Source organism: Enhydra lutris, unplaced genomic scaffold (assembly GCF_002288905.1).
Source record: "Enhydra lutris kenyoni isolate GAN:26980312 unplaced genomic scaffold, ASM228890v2 scaffoldscaffold21, whole genome shotgun sequence".
NCBI lineage: Eukaryota > Metazoa > Chordata > Mammalia > Carnivora > Mustelidae > Enhydra > Enhydra lutris.
This window is the reverse complement of record NW_019154105.1, coordinates 66,665,019-66,683,305: the sequence shown is the minus strand read 5'-3', so window position 1 is coordinate 66,683,305 and position 18,287 is coordinate 66,665,019. Positions and strand designations below refer to the sequence as shown.

Sequence of the window (18,287 nt, the reverse complement as noted above, 5' to 3'; positions counted from 1 at the left end):
GAGCCAGTTACTTTGCTAGCAAAACTAGTTTATTCAGGAATCGCAGAGAAATCGCGAGCAATGGTGAGCCATAGACAGGTCTGAAGAGACGGAGGAAAGGTCAGCTTCTCTTAGGTGTTAGGAGAAAACTGGGGATGGAGAAGACCAGGAGTTCGAGGTTGGGCAGTTCCTCCTTGCGGCAAGCGTGCTTCATGCCCTGTTGCTGGGGTGGGGAGGGACCTTCCTTCTTTGTCTTAAAAGGAGATGGAATTCCGTGTGAAAAATGTCCTCTCTTGTCCCAAATAATTCTTTCTGCTGGTGATGCCAGCTGTAGCGAGTGGTACTTATGTGAGTGCTCCTTCTTTAAGGATTCCCAACTCTTATTTATTTATTTATTTGAGAGAGAGAGAGAGAGAGGATGAGCAGGAGGGGCAGAAGGAAAGAATCTCAAGCAGACTCCAGGTAGAGTATGGAGCCCCATACAGGGCTCAGTCTCACACCCCTGACTGACATCATGACCTGAGCTGAAATCAAGAATTGGATAAAACAGACAGAACCACTCAGGCACTCCCCCCAACACACACTTTAAATGAGGCTGTTTCTCTTCCTCTTTCCTGAGGGCTGCTATGACGAATCCCCACACAGTGAGGGGCTTGGAACAACAGAAATTCATTCTCTCATGGTTCTGGAGGCCCCGAGAGGGAACACTTCTTGCCTCTTTGGTTTCTGATGGTTGCCGGCAATTGTTAGCATCACTGGACTGTAGCCACCTAACTTGCCTCCATGGTCACACACTTTCTCCTAGTCTCTTCTACAAAGCTCCTATTTCCAAATAAGGCCACAGGTATAGTGGGTTGGGACTTTGACCTGTTTTTTTTAAGGGGGGGACAGAATTCAACCCCCAACTCTGTCCAAAGGGGCCTGGTTAGAGCAACCAAAAGACAAATAATGACAAACTTGCCAGTTACTAATATGTGGGGGTGCACCTGAGCCAAGTGTGGAGAATGCAGAGCTGAATGCAGGCACTTGGGCAAACTTCAGGCCAATGGCAGAGGCAAACATCTAAGACATGGTTTTGAAACATGAAAAGTGCAACATTCAACACAGGGTTGCGGGTTCAGAGGTTACAAAAAGAGGAAAGTTTCTCAGGCTCAGTGTTCTGTGTCCAGACCCTCTGGGGGTACGGAGGCTTTAGCTTGTCCTGACATTGGCTGATGGGTCCCTGCTGCCCTGCTGTGTGTCACAGGAGCCCAGGAGAAAGAGAGGATGCAGCAGAAACCTGGAGGCCTAGGGCTCTGGGGTGAGAGGTCATGAAGCCAGAAGACAGTGTTTAGAGGGGGTGGAAAATTCCAGTCGGCAGTGGGCGGGAATCCTTGTGTACGAGTTTATCGGCTTCTTGCTGGAACAAGAACAGATTTCACCCACCTCTTGGCTCGTACCTCCAAAGTCTGGATTACTCATCACCAAGGCCCTAGCCTTAGTTTTTGGCACAGAGGAGCTACCTAGTTAATTACTGAGTGTAAAGATCTGCGAGCGAAGGGAGCGTGGAGTGGGCGAGGAAGGAAGGATGGGGATAGAGAGAGACAAATGGCCAGAGCTAGGCAGGAAACTTGAGTAATAACAATGTGTTCAAATCATTGCACTTACCAGTGATGGCCAATAGAGCAAAGGGCTAAAGATGAGCAAGGCCAAATGGGGTGGAGTGGAGAGATGTCAAAATGATCAAGAATGGGTGGATGGGGACTGCTGCAGAGGACTGCCAGTTCATTGTCAGTGATGTCACCGCAAGAGCTCTTGGCCTCCCCTGCTGTTTGTAACCTGCTCCACTGCCTTTCCTGGAAGTCTTACCAGGAAGTATCTCACAAAACCTGCAGAAAACCAAGCTCCCCTTCTTTTCCCCCTAAGTTGCTCCCCCCTCTGCCGGTCTCAGAGGCATCTCTATCCACCCAGATCCCAGCAGGACAACCCAAACTTGAGTGACCCCTTCCTCTCTTCCTACCTCACTGCCATCCAAGAAGTTTCAGAGACCACCTAGTCCTACCCAGAGATGTCTAAAGTACACTCCTTGTCAGACTTGGGTCAAGCAGTGTCCTAAGGCCAGAGGGGAAACTGAGTGTGGGGTGCTGGGGGGCTGGCAAGCAGAGACCAGAAGGTGGGTTGTGTAGGAAAGCTGGGGTCAGAGCTGGGAACAGTAGTCCTGAACCCAGTCATCTGTGCAGGGATCCAGTGGAGAGATGAAACAATAAGACCAAAGCTGGCTATGAGCCAGCCCTGAGCAGCCTGAAGGGTTGCACTGACCTGCGAAGCAGAGGGCTGGGTGGAGAGAGAGAGCGGGGAGCCTCTTCTTCGTGTGTGCCCACCACCCCATGAGATACAGAACCAACAGTACAAAGTCATCCCCCATCCCTGCACCAGCTGCCTGCCACAGGCCTTCCCACCTCTCCCTTGCACCAGTTCACCTGTTCCTCCATCTTTACTTCTAGCCTGCCCGCCAGTGCCTGCTCCCCACCTCTGCACTGGATTGCAGTGATTTCCAAGTGGAAAGATATTTATCTGATATCAATAAAACATGTGAACCCAAATCATTTTCTAGTAGTCATTATTTTGGAAGAAACTGATCTAAAGGTGTGAATTATTACTCTATAATTCATTCATTTTATAAAAGATTCTCAAAAGTATATCCATTTGAAAAACAGTGGCGTGTACTTCTATTAGACCACTAATTTTTTATAAAGATTTATTTATTTGAGAGATAGAGAGAGAGAATGAGCAAGAGGGAAGAGGGAGAGAAAATCTCAAACAGATTCCACACTGAGCATGGAGCTAGACATGGGGCTTGATCTCATGACCCTGAAATCACAACCTGAGCCAAAACCAAGAGTCAGTTGCTCAACTGACTGTGCCACTCAGGCGCCCCTTATTAGACCATTATTATCTATTTGATTTTCAGGCCCTCCTGGGTGCTCCTGTGGATTCAGGGACCCCTTGTAATGATGCAGACCTGTGGCTGGAAACAGTGCCTGGTTGGGAATTAATTCTGTTGGCTTAGCATGGTAGATTCAGGGTCCCAACCGGTCATCCAGACTTTCCCTTCTGCAACAGGAAGAACCCCCTGATACTGAGTCTGGGAACACAGGGGAAGGTCCTACAGGACCAGCCAAGAGATCCCTTGGCTTCGCACAGGACAGAAATCAAAGGCAAGCCAGAGAAAGTGAAAACAGAGTTTACTGAATAGAGTGAGTGACAGAGACGAGCGGATGAAGTGTCTGGGAGACTCAGAAAGGAAATGAGAATGAGCCTCTTCCTCATGTCGGGTTAGGGGTTTATATTGGAAAAGGGTTCAGGGTACTGTTCCCCCAGGAATCCAGGGTAGCGTCAGTCAAAGGAGAGTGTTGGGTGAATGACAAATGTAATTCTGGGGGCGCCTGGGTGGCTCAGTGGGTTAAAGCCTCTGCCTTCAGCTCAGGTCATGATCCCTGGGTCCTGGGATCGAGCCCCGCATCAGGCTCTGTGCTTGGCAGATAGCCTGCTTCCCCTTCTCTCTCTCTGCCTGCTTCTCTGCCTACTTGTGATCTCTGTCTGTCAAATGAATAAATAAAATCTTTTTTAAAAATGTAATTCTGTACATAACCAAAGATGGGAATACTGAAGCCAGCATCGGCGGAGGCTTGCTTGGAGATAATGTCTTGGAACAAGTTTGGGACCCGCTCTTCTTAGATGTTATCAGGTGTTGGGGACCTAGGACAAAACTCAGAGAATGATTCACTTTCTTGCTTCCCCCCCATAAAGTGGGAACATAGCTTTGTTGGCTCATTCAGAAGCAAAATGCGGAACATGAGTAAACGGGACCCAGCAGAGGAACTGCGGAGAGGGAACCTTTCTGAAATGGAGTCCCGTCAGTTCCCCTACCTCAATGTTCCCAATGCTGAGTCCGTTTTCAATGAGAATCACAAGTGCGACAATGTGCAGCCATGGAACAAAGGAGAAGGTATTTCAGAGTGGAATGGGAACAGAGAGAGACTTCCCAAATATCAGCTGAGCGTTGCCACACAGTTCTACCACGGGTGTTGGGGGAGCAAAAGGCAAGCTGGGGGCAAATCCCAAGCTAACACCCCCAAAGCCCCCCGGGTGGGAGATGTGTGACATTCCTCAAGCACTTCTGGCTGCTGGAGAACAAAGGAAGGGGAAAAACCCAAACAGTTGACTGATACAGAGTCCTACAGGACACACATCTCCATGAGTTTGGAATTGTCTCAACGATTTATAAGAAAAAAAGCAATCTTATCCATAGCATGCCTCCAGAAACCATAGAATCAATTTCCTGGGACCCTAATATCACCCTCCTTCCATAGGATAAGAAATCTTATATAATCACCCACTGCACACAACCCCAGTGCAGCTCTTTCTGCACATGGGTCCTGTCCCCAAGCTTTAATAAAAACACCTTTTTCTATCAAAAACATCTTAAGAATTCTTTCTTGACCATTTTCTCCAAACCCCAACTGTCCCAAATTATTTGCCCCACAATGTGGGGCTTTGAGTCCTTTCATCGGGACTCTGAGCCATGGTGCAAATTTGGTAAGTGCTTCCTCTCTTCTTCCTTTGCTCTCATTCCAGAGGCTTTTCAGAGAGTATGGTCTTATTGGAACACTTTCATGCCCATTGGTTAGGCTCCAATCCTCTAGCTAGAGGCTGGTCTACAGGGTTGCCTTTTGCTGGAAGTTGGTACCCTGGCCAGGATGGTAATAAGACCTAGAAACTCGGTGCCCTCTTTTCATTCCTGTCCTTACACAAAGCTGTCTGTCTTGGGCACAGGAGAGCACCTAAGTCCCAATCTTGACTCCCGTGTGAGGTCTCCTCCTCCTTGGTCTAACACGATCCGTTTCACATCTCTGGTCTAGTTGCTTCTGACTGTGGGACCTCCACTGGGAGCCAGCTGAAACCAGTACCCAATGGAATTAAAATCCAACCCAGGACTGAGAAGCTGACATGTAAGTTGACTACATGTGTTGGAATGTTACTTAGACCATGATGGATTTCTATCTTTACTGTCTTCTGTCAATGTCCTCTACTAACTACTTAAATTACAAAATTGGGTAATTTCCCCCCTTGGAAAACCTTTCTAGGGTTCTCCAATGGTTAACAACTGCGGGTTCTTCAAGGCAAGGTAAAATAGGGCACGGCCTTCAAGACAAGGCATGGAGTCTTGGTCCATGCCCTAGCACCCACTGAATAGCGTGAGTGACAAAGACGAGCTACATGGCCTTTGAGAGCAGGCGGTGATCATAGCCATTCCATCTGAGGGATGCTTCAGGTCACTTTGACACCAGGAATATCTGACATATCTTTTGTGTGATGCCACCTGGGAGTTGGGGGAGGGTTTCTTGGCTAATGGACCTTCTCTCTTCTTCAGTTCCCTGGACTCTCCATTGGAATGCTTTTTAATGCACTGGAATAATTTCAGGTTGCAAAATTTAAGAAAGGACTGATATCCTGTAACACTGCATGGCCTCAGTAGGATCTGTCCCCTAGATCTCTCCTGCAGGAAGGGAACAGGGCAGATGGATGGAGGTAACCCAGATCCAGGGCTTCAGGGTCCTAACTCGGGACCCCGACCTAAGTGCCTCCTGCAGAACATGTTAGCTCACTTAACCAGGCCAGTAAACTCTCTCCTGAAAGATTAAATGATAATTATTAAAATGGGCTTCCTCCTGACAGAACCCGGGATGGAGGAAACAGGACCTCCTTAAGGAAGGGGAAGGTGACCCTCTCACTCTGCCTCCTCCTAACAGATGTGGGGGTTTTCCGTTCATCCAACTCCTAGGTTAATGTCTAGACTAACTGGAGCCACATAGAATGAGTTTGCAAGTTTTCCTTCCATTTCTATTTTTTGAAACAGCTTCAGTAGAGTACATATTAATTCTTCTTTAAATGATTGGTAGAATTCCCCTGGGAAGCCATCTGGCCCTGGACTCTTGTTTCTTGGAGAGGTTTTCGATTAGTGTTCCAATTTCCTCGCTGGTTTTTGGTCTGTTCAAATTGCCTGCCTCTTCCTGTTTCAGTCTTGGGAATTTATAAGTTTCCAGGGATGTATCCATTTCTTCCAGATTGCCTAATATGTTGACATATAGTTGCTGGTGATATGTTCTCACAATTGTCTCTATTTCCTCGGTATTGGTTGCGATCTCTGCCCTTTCATTCACAATTGTTTTAATTTGGGTCCTTTCTCTTTTCTTTTGGGTCAGTCTGGCCAGAGGTTTATCGATCTTATTAATTCTTTCAAAGAACCAGCTTCTACTTTTGTTGATCTGTTCTATTATTCTTCCGGTTTTTGTTTCATTGATTCCGGCTCTGATCTTTATTATTTCTCTTCTCCTGCTTGATTTAGGCTTTACTTGCTGTTCTTTCTCCAGGTCAAGTGTAAGGCTAGCTTGTGTATTGGGGATTTTTATAATTTTTTTAGAGAGACTTGTATGGCTATGTATTTCTCTCTAAGAACCGCCTTTGCAGTATCCCAAAAGTTTTGAGCCAATGTGTTTTCATACTCATTAGTTTGCATGAATTGTTTAACTTCTTTAATTTCCTGGCTGACCCATTCATTCTTTAGCAGGATGTTCTTTAACCTCCAAGTGTTTGAGTTCCTTCCAAATTTCTTCTTGTGATTGAGTTCCAGTTTCAAAGCATTGTGGTCTGAAAATATGTAGGGAATAATCTCAGTCTTTTGGTTCAGTTGAGACCTGATTTGTGACCCAGTATGTGGTCTATTCTGGAGAAAGTTCCATGTGAGCCCAAGAAGAATGAATATTGGGTTACCACCTTACACCAGCTAGACTGGCTAAAATTAACAAGACAGGACACAATACATGTTGGTGAGATGTGGAGAGACAGGAACCCTCCTACACTGCTGGTGGGAATGCAAGCTGGTACAGCCACTCTGGAAAGCAGTATGGAGGTTCCTCAATACATTAGAAATAGAGCTACCCTAGGACCCGGCAATTGCACTACTGGTTATTTATCCCAAAGATACAGATGTAGGGAGAAGAAGGGGCATATACACCCCAGTGTTCACAGCAGCAATATCCACAATAGCTGAACTGTGGAAGGAACCAATATGTCCTTCAATGGATGAATGGATAAAGAAGATGTGGTTCATATATACAATGGAATATTACTCAGCCATTAGGAAGGATGAATACCTACCATTTTCATCGACATGGATGGAACTGGAGGGGATTATGCTGAATGAAATAAGCCAAGCAGAGAAAGACAGTTACAATATGGTGTCACTCATTTGTGGAACATAAGGAATAGTGCAGAGGACCACATGGGAAGGAAGGGAAAACAGAAAGTGAAGAAATCAGAGAAGGAGACAAACCATGAGAGACTCTGGACTCTGGGAAACAAACTGAGGGTTGCAGAAAGGACAGGGGGTGAAGGGATGGGGTAACTGGATGAAAAGCATTAAGGAGAACATGTGATGAGCACTGGGTGTTTTATGCAACTGATGAATCATTGAACACCACATCAAAAACAACTGATGTACTGGGGCACCTGGGCAGCTCAGTGGGTTAAGCCTCTGCCTTTGGCTCAGGTCATGATCTCAGGGTCCTGGATTCGAGCCCCACATTGGGCTCTCTGCTCAGCGCGGAGCCTACTTGCCCCTCTCTCTCTGCCTACTTGTGATCCCTCTCTCTGTGTCAAATAATAATAAAAAAAAAATCTTGAAAAAAACCTGATGTACTGTATGTTGGCTAATTGGACTCAATATAAAAATAACTGGAGGGGGACGCCTGGGTGGCTCAGTTGGTTAAGCAGCTGCCTTCGGCTCAGGTCATGATCCCAGCATCCTGGGATCGAGTCCCGCATCGGGCTCCTTGCTTGGCAGGGAGCCTGCTTCTCCCTCTGCCTCTGCCTGCCACTCTGTCTGCCTGTGCTTGCTCTCTCTCTCTCTCTCTCTGACAAATAAATAAACAAAATCTTAAAAAAAAAAATAACTGGAGGGGCGCCTGGGTGGCTCTATCTGAGCTCAGAATGGGGAAACCTCTTCCTCTGCCTCAGGCAGCACCTCACCTTTCCTGCTCCCCAACAACCCAGTGTTCCCCCTGTTGTGACACAACCTTGAGTGTGGCCCACATACCTGTTTCCTAACCATCTGGGTGCTTCTGGCACCATTGGCCTCTCCTCCTCACCTCACTGTCCAGAAGGGAAAAGTAACCACTTGGACCTAACACTGTCCACTTCAGATTTCCCCACTGGTGCACCAGGTACCACTTGACAACGGGGAAGAAATTTATGGACTTTTCAGTGGATCTGGGTCAAACAGAATATAAACTAACTTGTATGTGAACTAACTTGTAGTTTTTTGTTTTTTTTGTTTTTGTTTTTGTTTTTTTTTTAAGATTTTATTTATTTGACAGAGAGCGAGATCACAAGTAGAGAGAGAGAGAGAGCAGGAGGCAGGCTCCCTGCCTAGCAGAGAGCCTGATGTGGGACTTGATCCCAGAACCCTGAGATCAGGACCTGAGCTGAAGGCAGAGGCCTAACCCACTGAGCCACCCAGGTAGCCCCTAGTTTGTTGGTTTAATTAAGATAGACATTTCTTTAGAGTTATCAGCATTAAATAAGAAACTTCTATCAAGATTTGCTGGCGGTCCAATAAGCTCGTGCTATCTCTGCAGCAATTTGTTAGAAAAAGATGACTTAACGGGGCACCTTAGAAACTCTTAGAAACCTTATTTTTAAAGAAGGGCATAGGTCAAAATAGGAGTAAATAAAAATGTTGGAGAAGGCTTATGAAGGAAAATCTTTGGAATTTTATGTGCTGTCAGGACTAAGACTGAAATGAATGGATTTTTTAAAAAATTTTTTAAAGATTTTATTTATTTGACAGAGAGAGATCACAAGTAGGCAGAGAGGCAGGCAGAGAGAGGGGGGAAGCAGGCTCCCCGCTGAGCAGAAAGCCCAATGTGAGGCTCAATCCTAGGACCCTGAGAGGCTTAACCCACTGAGCCACCCAGGAGCCCCTGAAACGAATGGATTTTAAAAGCACACTGGTATAAGACTGAAATTCTGCTTTTCTCTCTCTTTAAAAAGACCTCTTTTTTTTTTCTGTCTGCCCAGAAAACCAAGTTTTCTATATTTTGTCTTTATCAGGTCTTTAATTAATCAATTAAAACGCTTCAACATTAAAGGAGCTGAGTTTTGCTAACAACCATATAACCCAACATACTTGCCTTTGAAGTCTCTCGTTGCCACCTTGGTTAAATAATTAAATTTTAAGTTTTATAATGATCTGTAATCCTATTTAGGCATGTGCTTTGTAACTTTCTGAGGGTTTTAACAAACTTGCCCCATTCCCTGCCATAACAGTTGATCCTTTCTGCTCAAGGAGACTCCCATATGTTATCAACTCCAGATACAGCTGCCTCAGCCTTTCCTAACTCCTATTCATTCCTCAACTGAGCAATCTCAACCCATAGGTAGGGACACATCTCCCATCTCCACCCCCATCCAGCAGGATGCTGCTCCAGAAGATGACACCGACCCCCCAGCAATCTTAAAGATTTAAGGGTCAAATTTGTTCAGGGGCAAAAATGATGAGGGAAACAAAGGTGAGAGAAATGTAGCTTAAATTAAATATTACAGCTTGTAGCCCACGGACTCTTGAAACCTGTAGAGCTTGGCCCTTCCCAAGGAACTCAGGGCTGCCTTACTGCCCTAATGTTTACGTTTTATTAAAGACTAAAAGTAACCTGACCTTAGCAATGGCTATCCCCTCAAGGTCCCGAAAGCCTTGCTCCCCAATTCCTTATGTTATCCCTAACACACACTAATTAAAAAGTATATAATGAGCCACTTCTCACGACCCCAGTGCAGCTCTTTCTACCCACAGGTCCTGTCCCATGCTTTAATAAAAACACCTTTTTGCACCAAAGATCCTTCAAAAATTCTTTCTTAGCTGTTTGCTCACAAATCCAAAACTTCCAGATTTCATCAAGAGGCGTCTTAAACTTCATGCATCCCAAAAACTGAACTTGTCTTCCTGTGACCACAGTGTCAATCTCTCAGATCCCTTTAAATGGAAACCTTCTGACTTGGTCTTCCTTGCTCTTCTTGTGGTAAATTGCCAGATCCAGTTGCTTCTGATGTGATCTGATGCAATGTGGGGTCTGGAAGTGAGTGGTCCAGAAAGAATTCTTGAGATGTTTTGGGTTAAAAAAAAAAAAGTGGCTTTATCAAAGCACAGGGACAGGACCCACAGGCAGAACAAGGTGCCCTGGGGGAGTGAGGAATAATTGTTTATACAGCTTTGGGTTGGGAGGGGCAGACATAAAGCAAGTTTCCAACAGGATTTTCACATTTTTTTAAAAAAATACTTTATTTTTTCAATGTTCCAAGATTGATTGTTTATGCACCACACCCAGTGCTCCATTCATTACATGACCTCCATAATACCCACCACCAGGCTCACCCAAACTTCCCACCTCCTTGCTCCCGCTCCCTCCCAAAACCCTCAGTTTGTTTCTCAGAGTCCACAGTCTCTCATGGTCTATCTCCCTCTCCGATTTCCCCCAACTCACTTCTCTTCTCCATCTCCCCATGTCCTCCGTGTTATTCCTTATGCTCCACAAGTAAGTGAAACCATATGATAACTGACTCTCTCTGCTTGACTTATTTCACTCAGCATAATCTCCTCCAGTCCTGTCCATGCTGATACAAAAGTTGGGTATTCATCCTTTCTGATGGAGGCATAATATTCTATTGTATATATGGACCATATCTTCTCTTTCCATTCCTCTGTTGAAGGGCATCTTGGTTCTTCCCACAGTTTGGCGACTGTGGCCATTGCTGCTACGAACATTGGGGTACACACGGCCCTTCTTTTCACTACATCTGTATCTTTGGGGTAAATACCCAGTAGTGCAATTGCAGGGTCATAGGGTAGCTCTATTTTTAACCTCTTAAGGAATCTCCACACTGTTTTCCAAAGTGGCTGCACAAACATGCAAGTTGGTGCAAGATTTTCACATGTTAAAGAAGAATGTCAGGGGCACCTAGGTGGCACATTTGGTTAGCGTCTGCCTTTGGCTCAAGTCATGACGCCAGGGTCCTGGGATAGAGGTTTCCCCCTCCCCTTGCTCAGCGGGGAGCCTACTTCTCCCTCTGCCTGCGCACCCCCTGCTTGTGTTCTCTCCTCTGACAAATAAATAAAATCTTAAAAAATAAATAAATAAAAAAGGAAGACGACGACGACGACGACGACTGCGGGGTCCTGGAGGCCGGGCTCTGGTCTAGCTAAGGCTGTTTATCCCTTATAAGGTGGGTCCACCGGAGAGAGGTGGACCCTGCCTGCCTGGAGTGTCGGCAACTGGCGGCGGGAGGCCGCGGACTTTCATCTCCGTCTCCTCTGATGTCCGCGCGATTCGGGGGAAGGGGCCGGCTCAGTCTGGAGCCTCCACACAGACCGAGACAGAGCTGAGGAGCAGGGGTTTAGGTTTGCGGGTCTGGAGCCCCCACACAGCCCGAGACAGGACTGGGGGAGCGGTGTTTAGGTTTGCAACTGCCCTTGGAAATAGCAGCGCGGCAGCAGCAGCTGGTCCAGTCCGGGCTGGACTGGGAGGTCGGAGACTGCTGGGGGAGGGGGCCAGGGAGCAGCCGCCCCCGGGCCTGGGAGGGACTGGGTAGTAGCACCACTCGCAAATATAGCTGAGCACGCGGTGCAGCCGCTCCGACCCACGGTTCTGATGCCCTGGCTCCGGAGGGGGCCCAGGAATCAGCATACCCAGCAAATACCCCAAGACCCGCATACAGAGTGCGTAAGGAGACCCACCCGCCCACAAGGCAGGCTCTCCCCAAGCGCGCCTCGCGTCTCCCAGGCAACGGGCCGGCGGCGCGCTGTGATGACGTCGGGGGGCGGACGGTGGCCGGGAGGCGTGCGGCGCTGTCAGCCTACCTATCCGGGCGTCGCTCGTCTTCGGATGTCTGCCACGCCCCAGAGGACATTCGTCGGGCGCCTGCTGTGTGCGCTGGACGGTGTGGGGACCCAGCGACCAGGAGGGACGGCGAAATTCAAGGTCGGGTTCGTGGGGCCGAGGGCCCAGGCGGCGCGGGCGGCGCGGGCGGCGCAGGGGCGGAGGGCCTAGCGGGAGGGGAGGGCGTGGTGGGGGTGGCTTGTGCAAAGGCCGGGTGGCACACCGGTTCCCCTCCAGAGCTGCTGGGGGCGAGACTGCTGGCGCCTGGACCGGGCAGATCAACTGGAGAGACAGTCTCAGGAGGTCAGACATTGTCCCCCATGTCGCCACAGAGCTGTCACCTAAAGGGAGAATGATCAGTCTGCATTTTAGTCATCTCTCTGCTGCTGAGAGGAAAACTGACTAAAGGCGGCTGTCGCTATTGTAATGATGTCTTGCGGCGACACTGCTCCAGGGCCCCCTGGGAACTGCAGCAGACTAGACACTAGACACTAGACTAGTATGACCGTGGGGTTATCCTAACACACAGAGGGGTGAAGTGACCGGCTAAGTGCTCCCAACTCAGAAGTGCTAATGTTGGTGTCTCACGCCAGGCATTCTGGCTTCAGACTCCTTGGTCACCACGGCGAGACCATCATGCAGCTATGTGGGTGACCTCAGGTGGCGTGGAGTCCTAGGGGTCTCCCTGGCTGCTTAGGATCTTGGGATTTGAGGTTGGGTGTACTAACAGCTGTGGATCTCGGGCAACTTCTTCCGTCTAACAAGCTTCCATTCACTCACCTGCTGAGAACACTTGGGGTTGTGAGCACCACTGAGATAATCTAGCTGCTTAACATTCACCTACAGTCAGGGATTGCTCAATGATTGGACAGTCTTGTCATCGGTTTAATAGTTGCGGAGGGAAGAAAGGATTCAGTAGGTGTTAGAGAGCTGCAGTTGGGGGCTTGGTAACCAACCAGTTCTGGGGGCAGAGAAGGGAATTCCAGCATGGCACTCAGGCTTATTGCTCCAGTAACCCAGGGCTGCGGAGCCCTGGGTTGGACCATTCAGAGCTTGAAGGCTTCTAGATTGTGTGTGTGTGTGTGTGTGTGTGTGTGTGTGTGTGTGTGTGTGTGTGGCGGCGGGGTCGGGGGGGTGTTTCCCAGGAAACTGCTGACTGACCCTGCAGGTCTGCAGGGTCCTGTCTGGGAGCCCTCGTTGCATCGGGGACAATGTCAGCAGGTGATGAAGAGTGAGTGTGGCTGAGACTGAGAGTCTGCAAGGAGCTCGAGGGGAGCAGGAAGGGACACCTGGTGTGGTGTCCTGGACCTCAGGGAGGGAGCATGATGGGTGACCGGGATGCATCGAGGGCACGGAAGTCCAGAAAGATAAGAGTTTCCCTTGGACTTCATAGCTGGCATTTTTGGAGCACTTGAATTCTGCCAAGAGTGTGGCTTACCTTTAGAAAAGTCTTGTTTGGTTGAGACATAACACACTATACAGTCCATCCACAGCCATCCAGTGTGGTGCAACCACCACTGCTTTTTATTTCCAGAATGCCTTCATCACTCCAGAAGAAATCTTGGCCCCATTAGGAGTCATTCCCCAGCTACTGGAAGCTGCCAGTCTGCTTTCTTTGTGTATTTGCCCACACTGAACGTTTTGTTAAAGCAGGCTCATGCAATATGTGATCTTTGGTGTGTGACTTCTGTCACTTTACCTAACACTGTCAAGGTTCATCCAGTGATATTTTATCGTATGGATAAACTACACTTTGTTTATGCATTCGTCAGTTGTTGGACATAACGGTTGTTTCCGCTTTGGGGGAGTTATAAATAAATAATGCCATGACGAACATTCGTGCACAAAGTTTTGTGTGGCTATTTCTTTCCATTTTTCTTGGGTGTGTACCTGTGAGTGGAGTTGCTGGGTCATGTGGTGGCTGTGTAGCTGAGCTTTTGAAGAACCATCAGACTTTCCCAAAATGGTTGTGCCCTTCTGCCTTGGCACCAGCAAGGAACAAGGGTATGAGGGTTCCACTGTCTGCACGTTCTCTCTCTGCACTTTCTCATCAATGTACGTTACTGGCTGTCAGTTTGATCCTGGACATCATAAGGGAGGTGAGGTGGTGTCCCATCATGGTTTCGGTTTGCCCTCCTGGATGGCTAATGACACTGAGCATCTCTTCACGTGCTCCTTGGCCATCTGCCTATCCTTGGAGAAACTTCTATTTGAGGCCTTTAAATTGGGCTATTTGGCTTTGCTATTAAGATTCTTCATATAGTCTGGGAGCAAGTTCCTTATCAATACATGATTTGCAAAACCTTCCTTTCTCTGGGTTGCCTTTTCACTCAGTCATGGGTGTTCTTTGCAGCAAAAGTTTTTGATTTTGATGAAGTTTAATCAATCTACTTTTATTGCTTGTGCTTCTGATGCCATGTCCAGGAAGGTGTGATCTCACCAAAGGTAGTGAAGGTTTACTCCTACCTTACCTTCTTTGAGGTTTTAGTGTTAGATCCTACATCGAGGTCTGTGTCCCTTCTGAGTTAAGTGGGGTGTGTGTGTGTGTGTGTGTGTGTGTGTGTGTGTGTGTAAAGAGTAGGCCCTTATTCCTTTGCACGTGGACATTGGGGACCCCCAACACCAGTTGAGAAAACTGCTCCTTCTTCAGGATGTTGTCCGGGCACCCCGGCCAAAGGCAGCTGACCCTACATATTAGGGTTTGCTGCTGGACTCTCAGCTCTCCCATCAGTTTGCATACATCTGTCTTCACGTGGTGCCGTATCGGTCCCTTTGTGTCAGGTTAGGACATCAGGCAGAATGGATTCTCCAACTTTGTTCTTTTCAAGGAGGTTTTGACGATTCTGGGTTCCTTACATTTCCAGTATATTTTAGGATCAGCTCTTTAATTCCTGCTGGGGGAAAAAAAAGCCAGCTGGGATTTCGATGGGGACCACATTGGCTCTGTAGATGAGTTGGCGAATGTCAGTATTTTAACAGTGTTGAGTCCTTCTGACTCGTGAACAAGGGGTGTCTCTCCATTTATTGAGGCCTCAGGTTTCTTTAAAAAATGCTTTGTAGTTTTCAGAGTATAAGTTTTGCATTTCTTTCAGTGAATCTGTTTCTCCATATTTTATTATTTTTGTTGCTGCCATAAATTGAATTTTTTCTTCATTTCATTTTTGAGTTCTTTGTGGTGAGTGTATAGAAATTGAGTTGAGTTTTGCGTATTGATATTGTACCCTGTAAATTGGCTGAGCTAACTGATTTTAGTCGTTTTTTAGTGGGTTCCTTGGGATTTTCTGTATACATGATCGTATCATCTGTAGACAAGAGATGGTTTCTAATCCGGATGCCTTTGATTTCATTTTCCTGAACGACAGCACTGGCTGGAGCATCCAGTAGTGTGTTGATGGGAAGAGGCAAAGTGGACACCTTTGTCTTGTTGCTGGTATTCGGAGAAGGGCAGTCAGTCTTATTGACATGTGGTAAGAGCTGTGGGCATTTCATAGACACCTTTTTAAGGTGGAGGGCATACCCTCCTGATTGTTCAGAATTTGTGCCATGAAAGGCCGGAGGATTTTGTCAAACGCTTTTTTTCTGCATCCTTTGACACGATCATACATTTTTGTCCTTATCATGTTGGCATGGCGTATTACATTAATTGACTTTCTTTCTTTCTTTTCTATTCTTTTGGGGTTTTTTTTGTTGTTTAGAGAGAAAGAGAGAAATGGGGAGGGGCAGAGGGAGAGATAGAGGACTGCCCAGTGAGATTCTGCACTCAGCCGGGTCCTGACGTGGGGCTCAGTCTCACAACCCAAGATCCTGAGCTGAAATCAAGAGTCTGACACTCGCACCAGCCACATGCCCTCTGATTGACTTTGTCCTGTTGAGCTGCGTGTAGTTTCCTGGGGACACAGGTCCTTGTCCTGGTGTGCGATCTTTCTCCAGTGGGGCTGGATTCAGTCTGCAGGACTTACCGAGGAGCTGTGCCCCTGTGTCCGTAAGGGACGTTGGTCTGTCGCCCTCCTTTCCTGAGATGTCTTTGGTTTGGGGTTCCAGGTGCCACTGGCTTTATGGGGTACCTTATGGCAGTGTTCCCTGTGCTTTGTGGATAACTGGTATGTTTCTTTAACTGTTAGGTGGAATTCTTAGTGGAAGCCCCGTGGCTCGTCTTTGTGGGCAATTTGTTGGTTCTCCCCCAGTGTCCATGTCCGCTGTAGGTCTGCTCAGATTTCCTGCCCCCTCGCACTTGCCTGTGGGGGAGTGCGTCCCCTCTGCGCGTTTCCCCTCTCGTGCAGTCACACACAAGTTCTTTTGTCCAGTGCTTGTCCAAGCCCCCATTGCTTCTCAGCAGTACTGAGCAGCCATACTCGGAGCCCCGTGTCCAAGACTGTTTCCACACTCAGCAGAAACAGACCCAGGTTCCCAGAGGTGTTAAAGATTCGGCTGGGCGGGCAGAGAATGTCCGTGCTTGAGACCCAACTCTGCTGCTCTTCCTCTAGGACTGGGTTCACCAGCCCTTCCTGTCCCAGGCCTTGATGAGCCAGCACTGTGGAAAAGGAGCCAGTCCTCTCAGAAAATTCCAGAATGAGTCTTTGGTCAAGAGGGCTGGGTTGCAGGGTACCTGCTTTGTTGGTGGGAAGCCAGATGTCTGTTTGGGCAGGACAAAAGTTCAGGACAAAAGTCTGTATTCAAAGGCTCTCCAGCAGATGGCCCACATCCAGTCCAGATGGGCGGGAAGGGGACCTTTGGTCCTGTCCTATGTGGCCAGAGTAGACCAGTCAGCAGTGGCCAGACTCGGAGGAAGGGTTCCTGGGTCATGAGGTGTGGCTGGGCCTTGAGGGACGGATCTGGTGGCCCTGAGAGGGTGAGGTGTCCTTGGGCCAGGCTGTAGCCCACGGAGCCTCTGGTCTCAGCTGCCTGGGGTTGCCCACTGCGACTGCCTCCTCACCCTGTCTTTGGGGAAGGTAGACGTGAGGTTTGTATGGTCATTCTCTCTTGCTGGCCCTTTGGGAGTCCGTTTGCTCCTCTCCTCCTTGCTGCATGGCATGCCTGCACTGTGGCTCCGGTGGGTGACCTGGCCAGCTCACCGGCTCAGGTTGTTTGTCTCCTGCAGGCTGATACCCGAAGATGGCGCCCACATCAGAAGGTGGCGCTGAGGCCTTGCTGCCAGATCTCCCCAAGGGGCCCCTGCAGGCCTACCGCTCCCGCGCCTCCTTCTGCTGGAAGGAGCTGGCGCTGTTCCTGGAAGGCGAGGACGTGCTGCGTCTGAAGGTAAGGCAAGCTGTCAGAGGGCTGACCCGAGCCCTGCGGCTGTGCTGGGTGTCTGCTTCATGGGCGCAGGCCGTCTGGTCCCTCCGGGCGAGCCTCACTGCCACCCAGGAAGGACCACAGCCTGGTTCACCTTCTGAGGCCTTGGGTCCCTGCGCTCATGACCAGAACGACTTCCATTTGTCCCTGGGGTTCTGGGCTAGACCATGTCCCGGGGGGCTGGTGGCCTTGAGAAGAGCCATAGTCAGAGTGTGGTAAGGGCCGGGCTTTGCCTCTAAGTGGGGCATTCCCCGTCTCCTGCATTTCCAGAAGACCATCTTCTCGACTTTGGAGAATGACCCGCTCTTTGCTCATTCCCACGGGGAAGAACTGTGCCTGGAGAAGTGCCGGGAGCTGAGCTTCCTCCGTTGCCTGCGCCTCCTGGAACTCAGCTTCCTCTCCATGGAAGACATGGTGGCGAGCCCCTTGTTGGTCCAGACGCTCATCGCCTGTCTGGGCATGTATGACTGGTCCCTGGGCATCAAGTTCTTGCTGCACATGCTGGTGAGTGGCTGGTGAGGAGAGCAGAGGATTGCACCTTCCCTGCCTGACACGGAGCGGAGGAAACCCCACCCCCGCACTGCACCGCCCCAGGCCCAGATGAGGTTGAGGCACGGAGAGAGAAGGTCCTCATTCATGTGAATGACACACGGCCCGTGGGACGTGGACGGCGCCCGTGGGCTGTGCTGCTGGCCAGCATTTGCTGCCTTGTAGATGGCGATGCGAGCATTTGGGGAAGTGTTTCTTTTAAGAGAGTTCTAAATAATAATATAGGAAACAAAAATGGAAATGAGAACATGTGGGCACGATGATTTAGGAAGTCCTGCTGTTCTCAGCCGTCTGTGCAAATTGGTGAGAATTTGCATAGTCCTTGGCGAGAATGCTGTGCTACCTAAAGCTTCATAAGAAGAGGAGATTTGGGGGACACCTGGGTGGCTTAGTGGATTAAAGTCTCTGCTTTCAGCTCAGGTCATGATCGCAGGGTCCTGGGATCAAGCCCCGCATCGGGCTCTCCACTCAGCAGGGAGCCTGCTTCTCCCTCTC

At 48.8% G+C, this 18,287-nt stretch overlaps 1 protein-coding gene across 2 annotated transcripts in view; it reads left to right on the top strand.

The window, feature by feature from the left end:
• The first annotated feature begins 4,915 nt into the window (after positions 1-4,915).
• Positions 4,916-18,287, top strand: part of LOC111149037 (acyl-CoA oxidase 3, pristanoyl) — a 45,179-nt gene continuing 31,807 nt past the window's right edge. The window contains exons 1-3 of one of the 2 annotated variants that reach the window (XM_022505929.1): positions 4,916-4,970; positions 17,050-17,207; positions 17,514-17,747. In XM_022505929.1, coding sequence (XP_022361637.1) covers positions 17,064-17,207; positions 17,514-17,747 — 378 coding nt within the window. In that variant the 5' untranslated portion in view covers positions 4,916-4,970; positions 17,050-17,063. Of the gene's footprint in view, positions 4,971-11,890; positions 12,054-17,049; positions 17,208-17,513; positions 17,748-18,287 lie in introns of those variants that run through there. The other variant, XM_022505928.1, reaches the window with a different exon arrangement.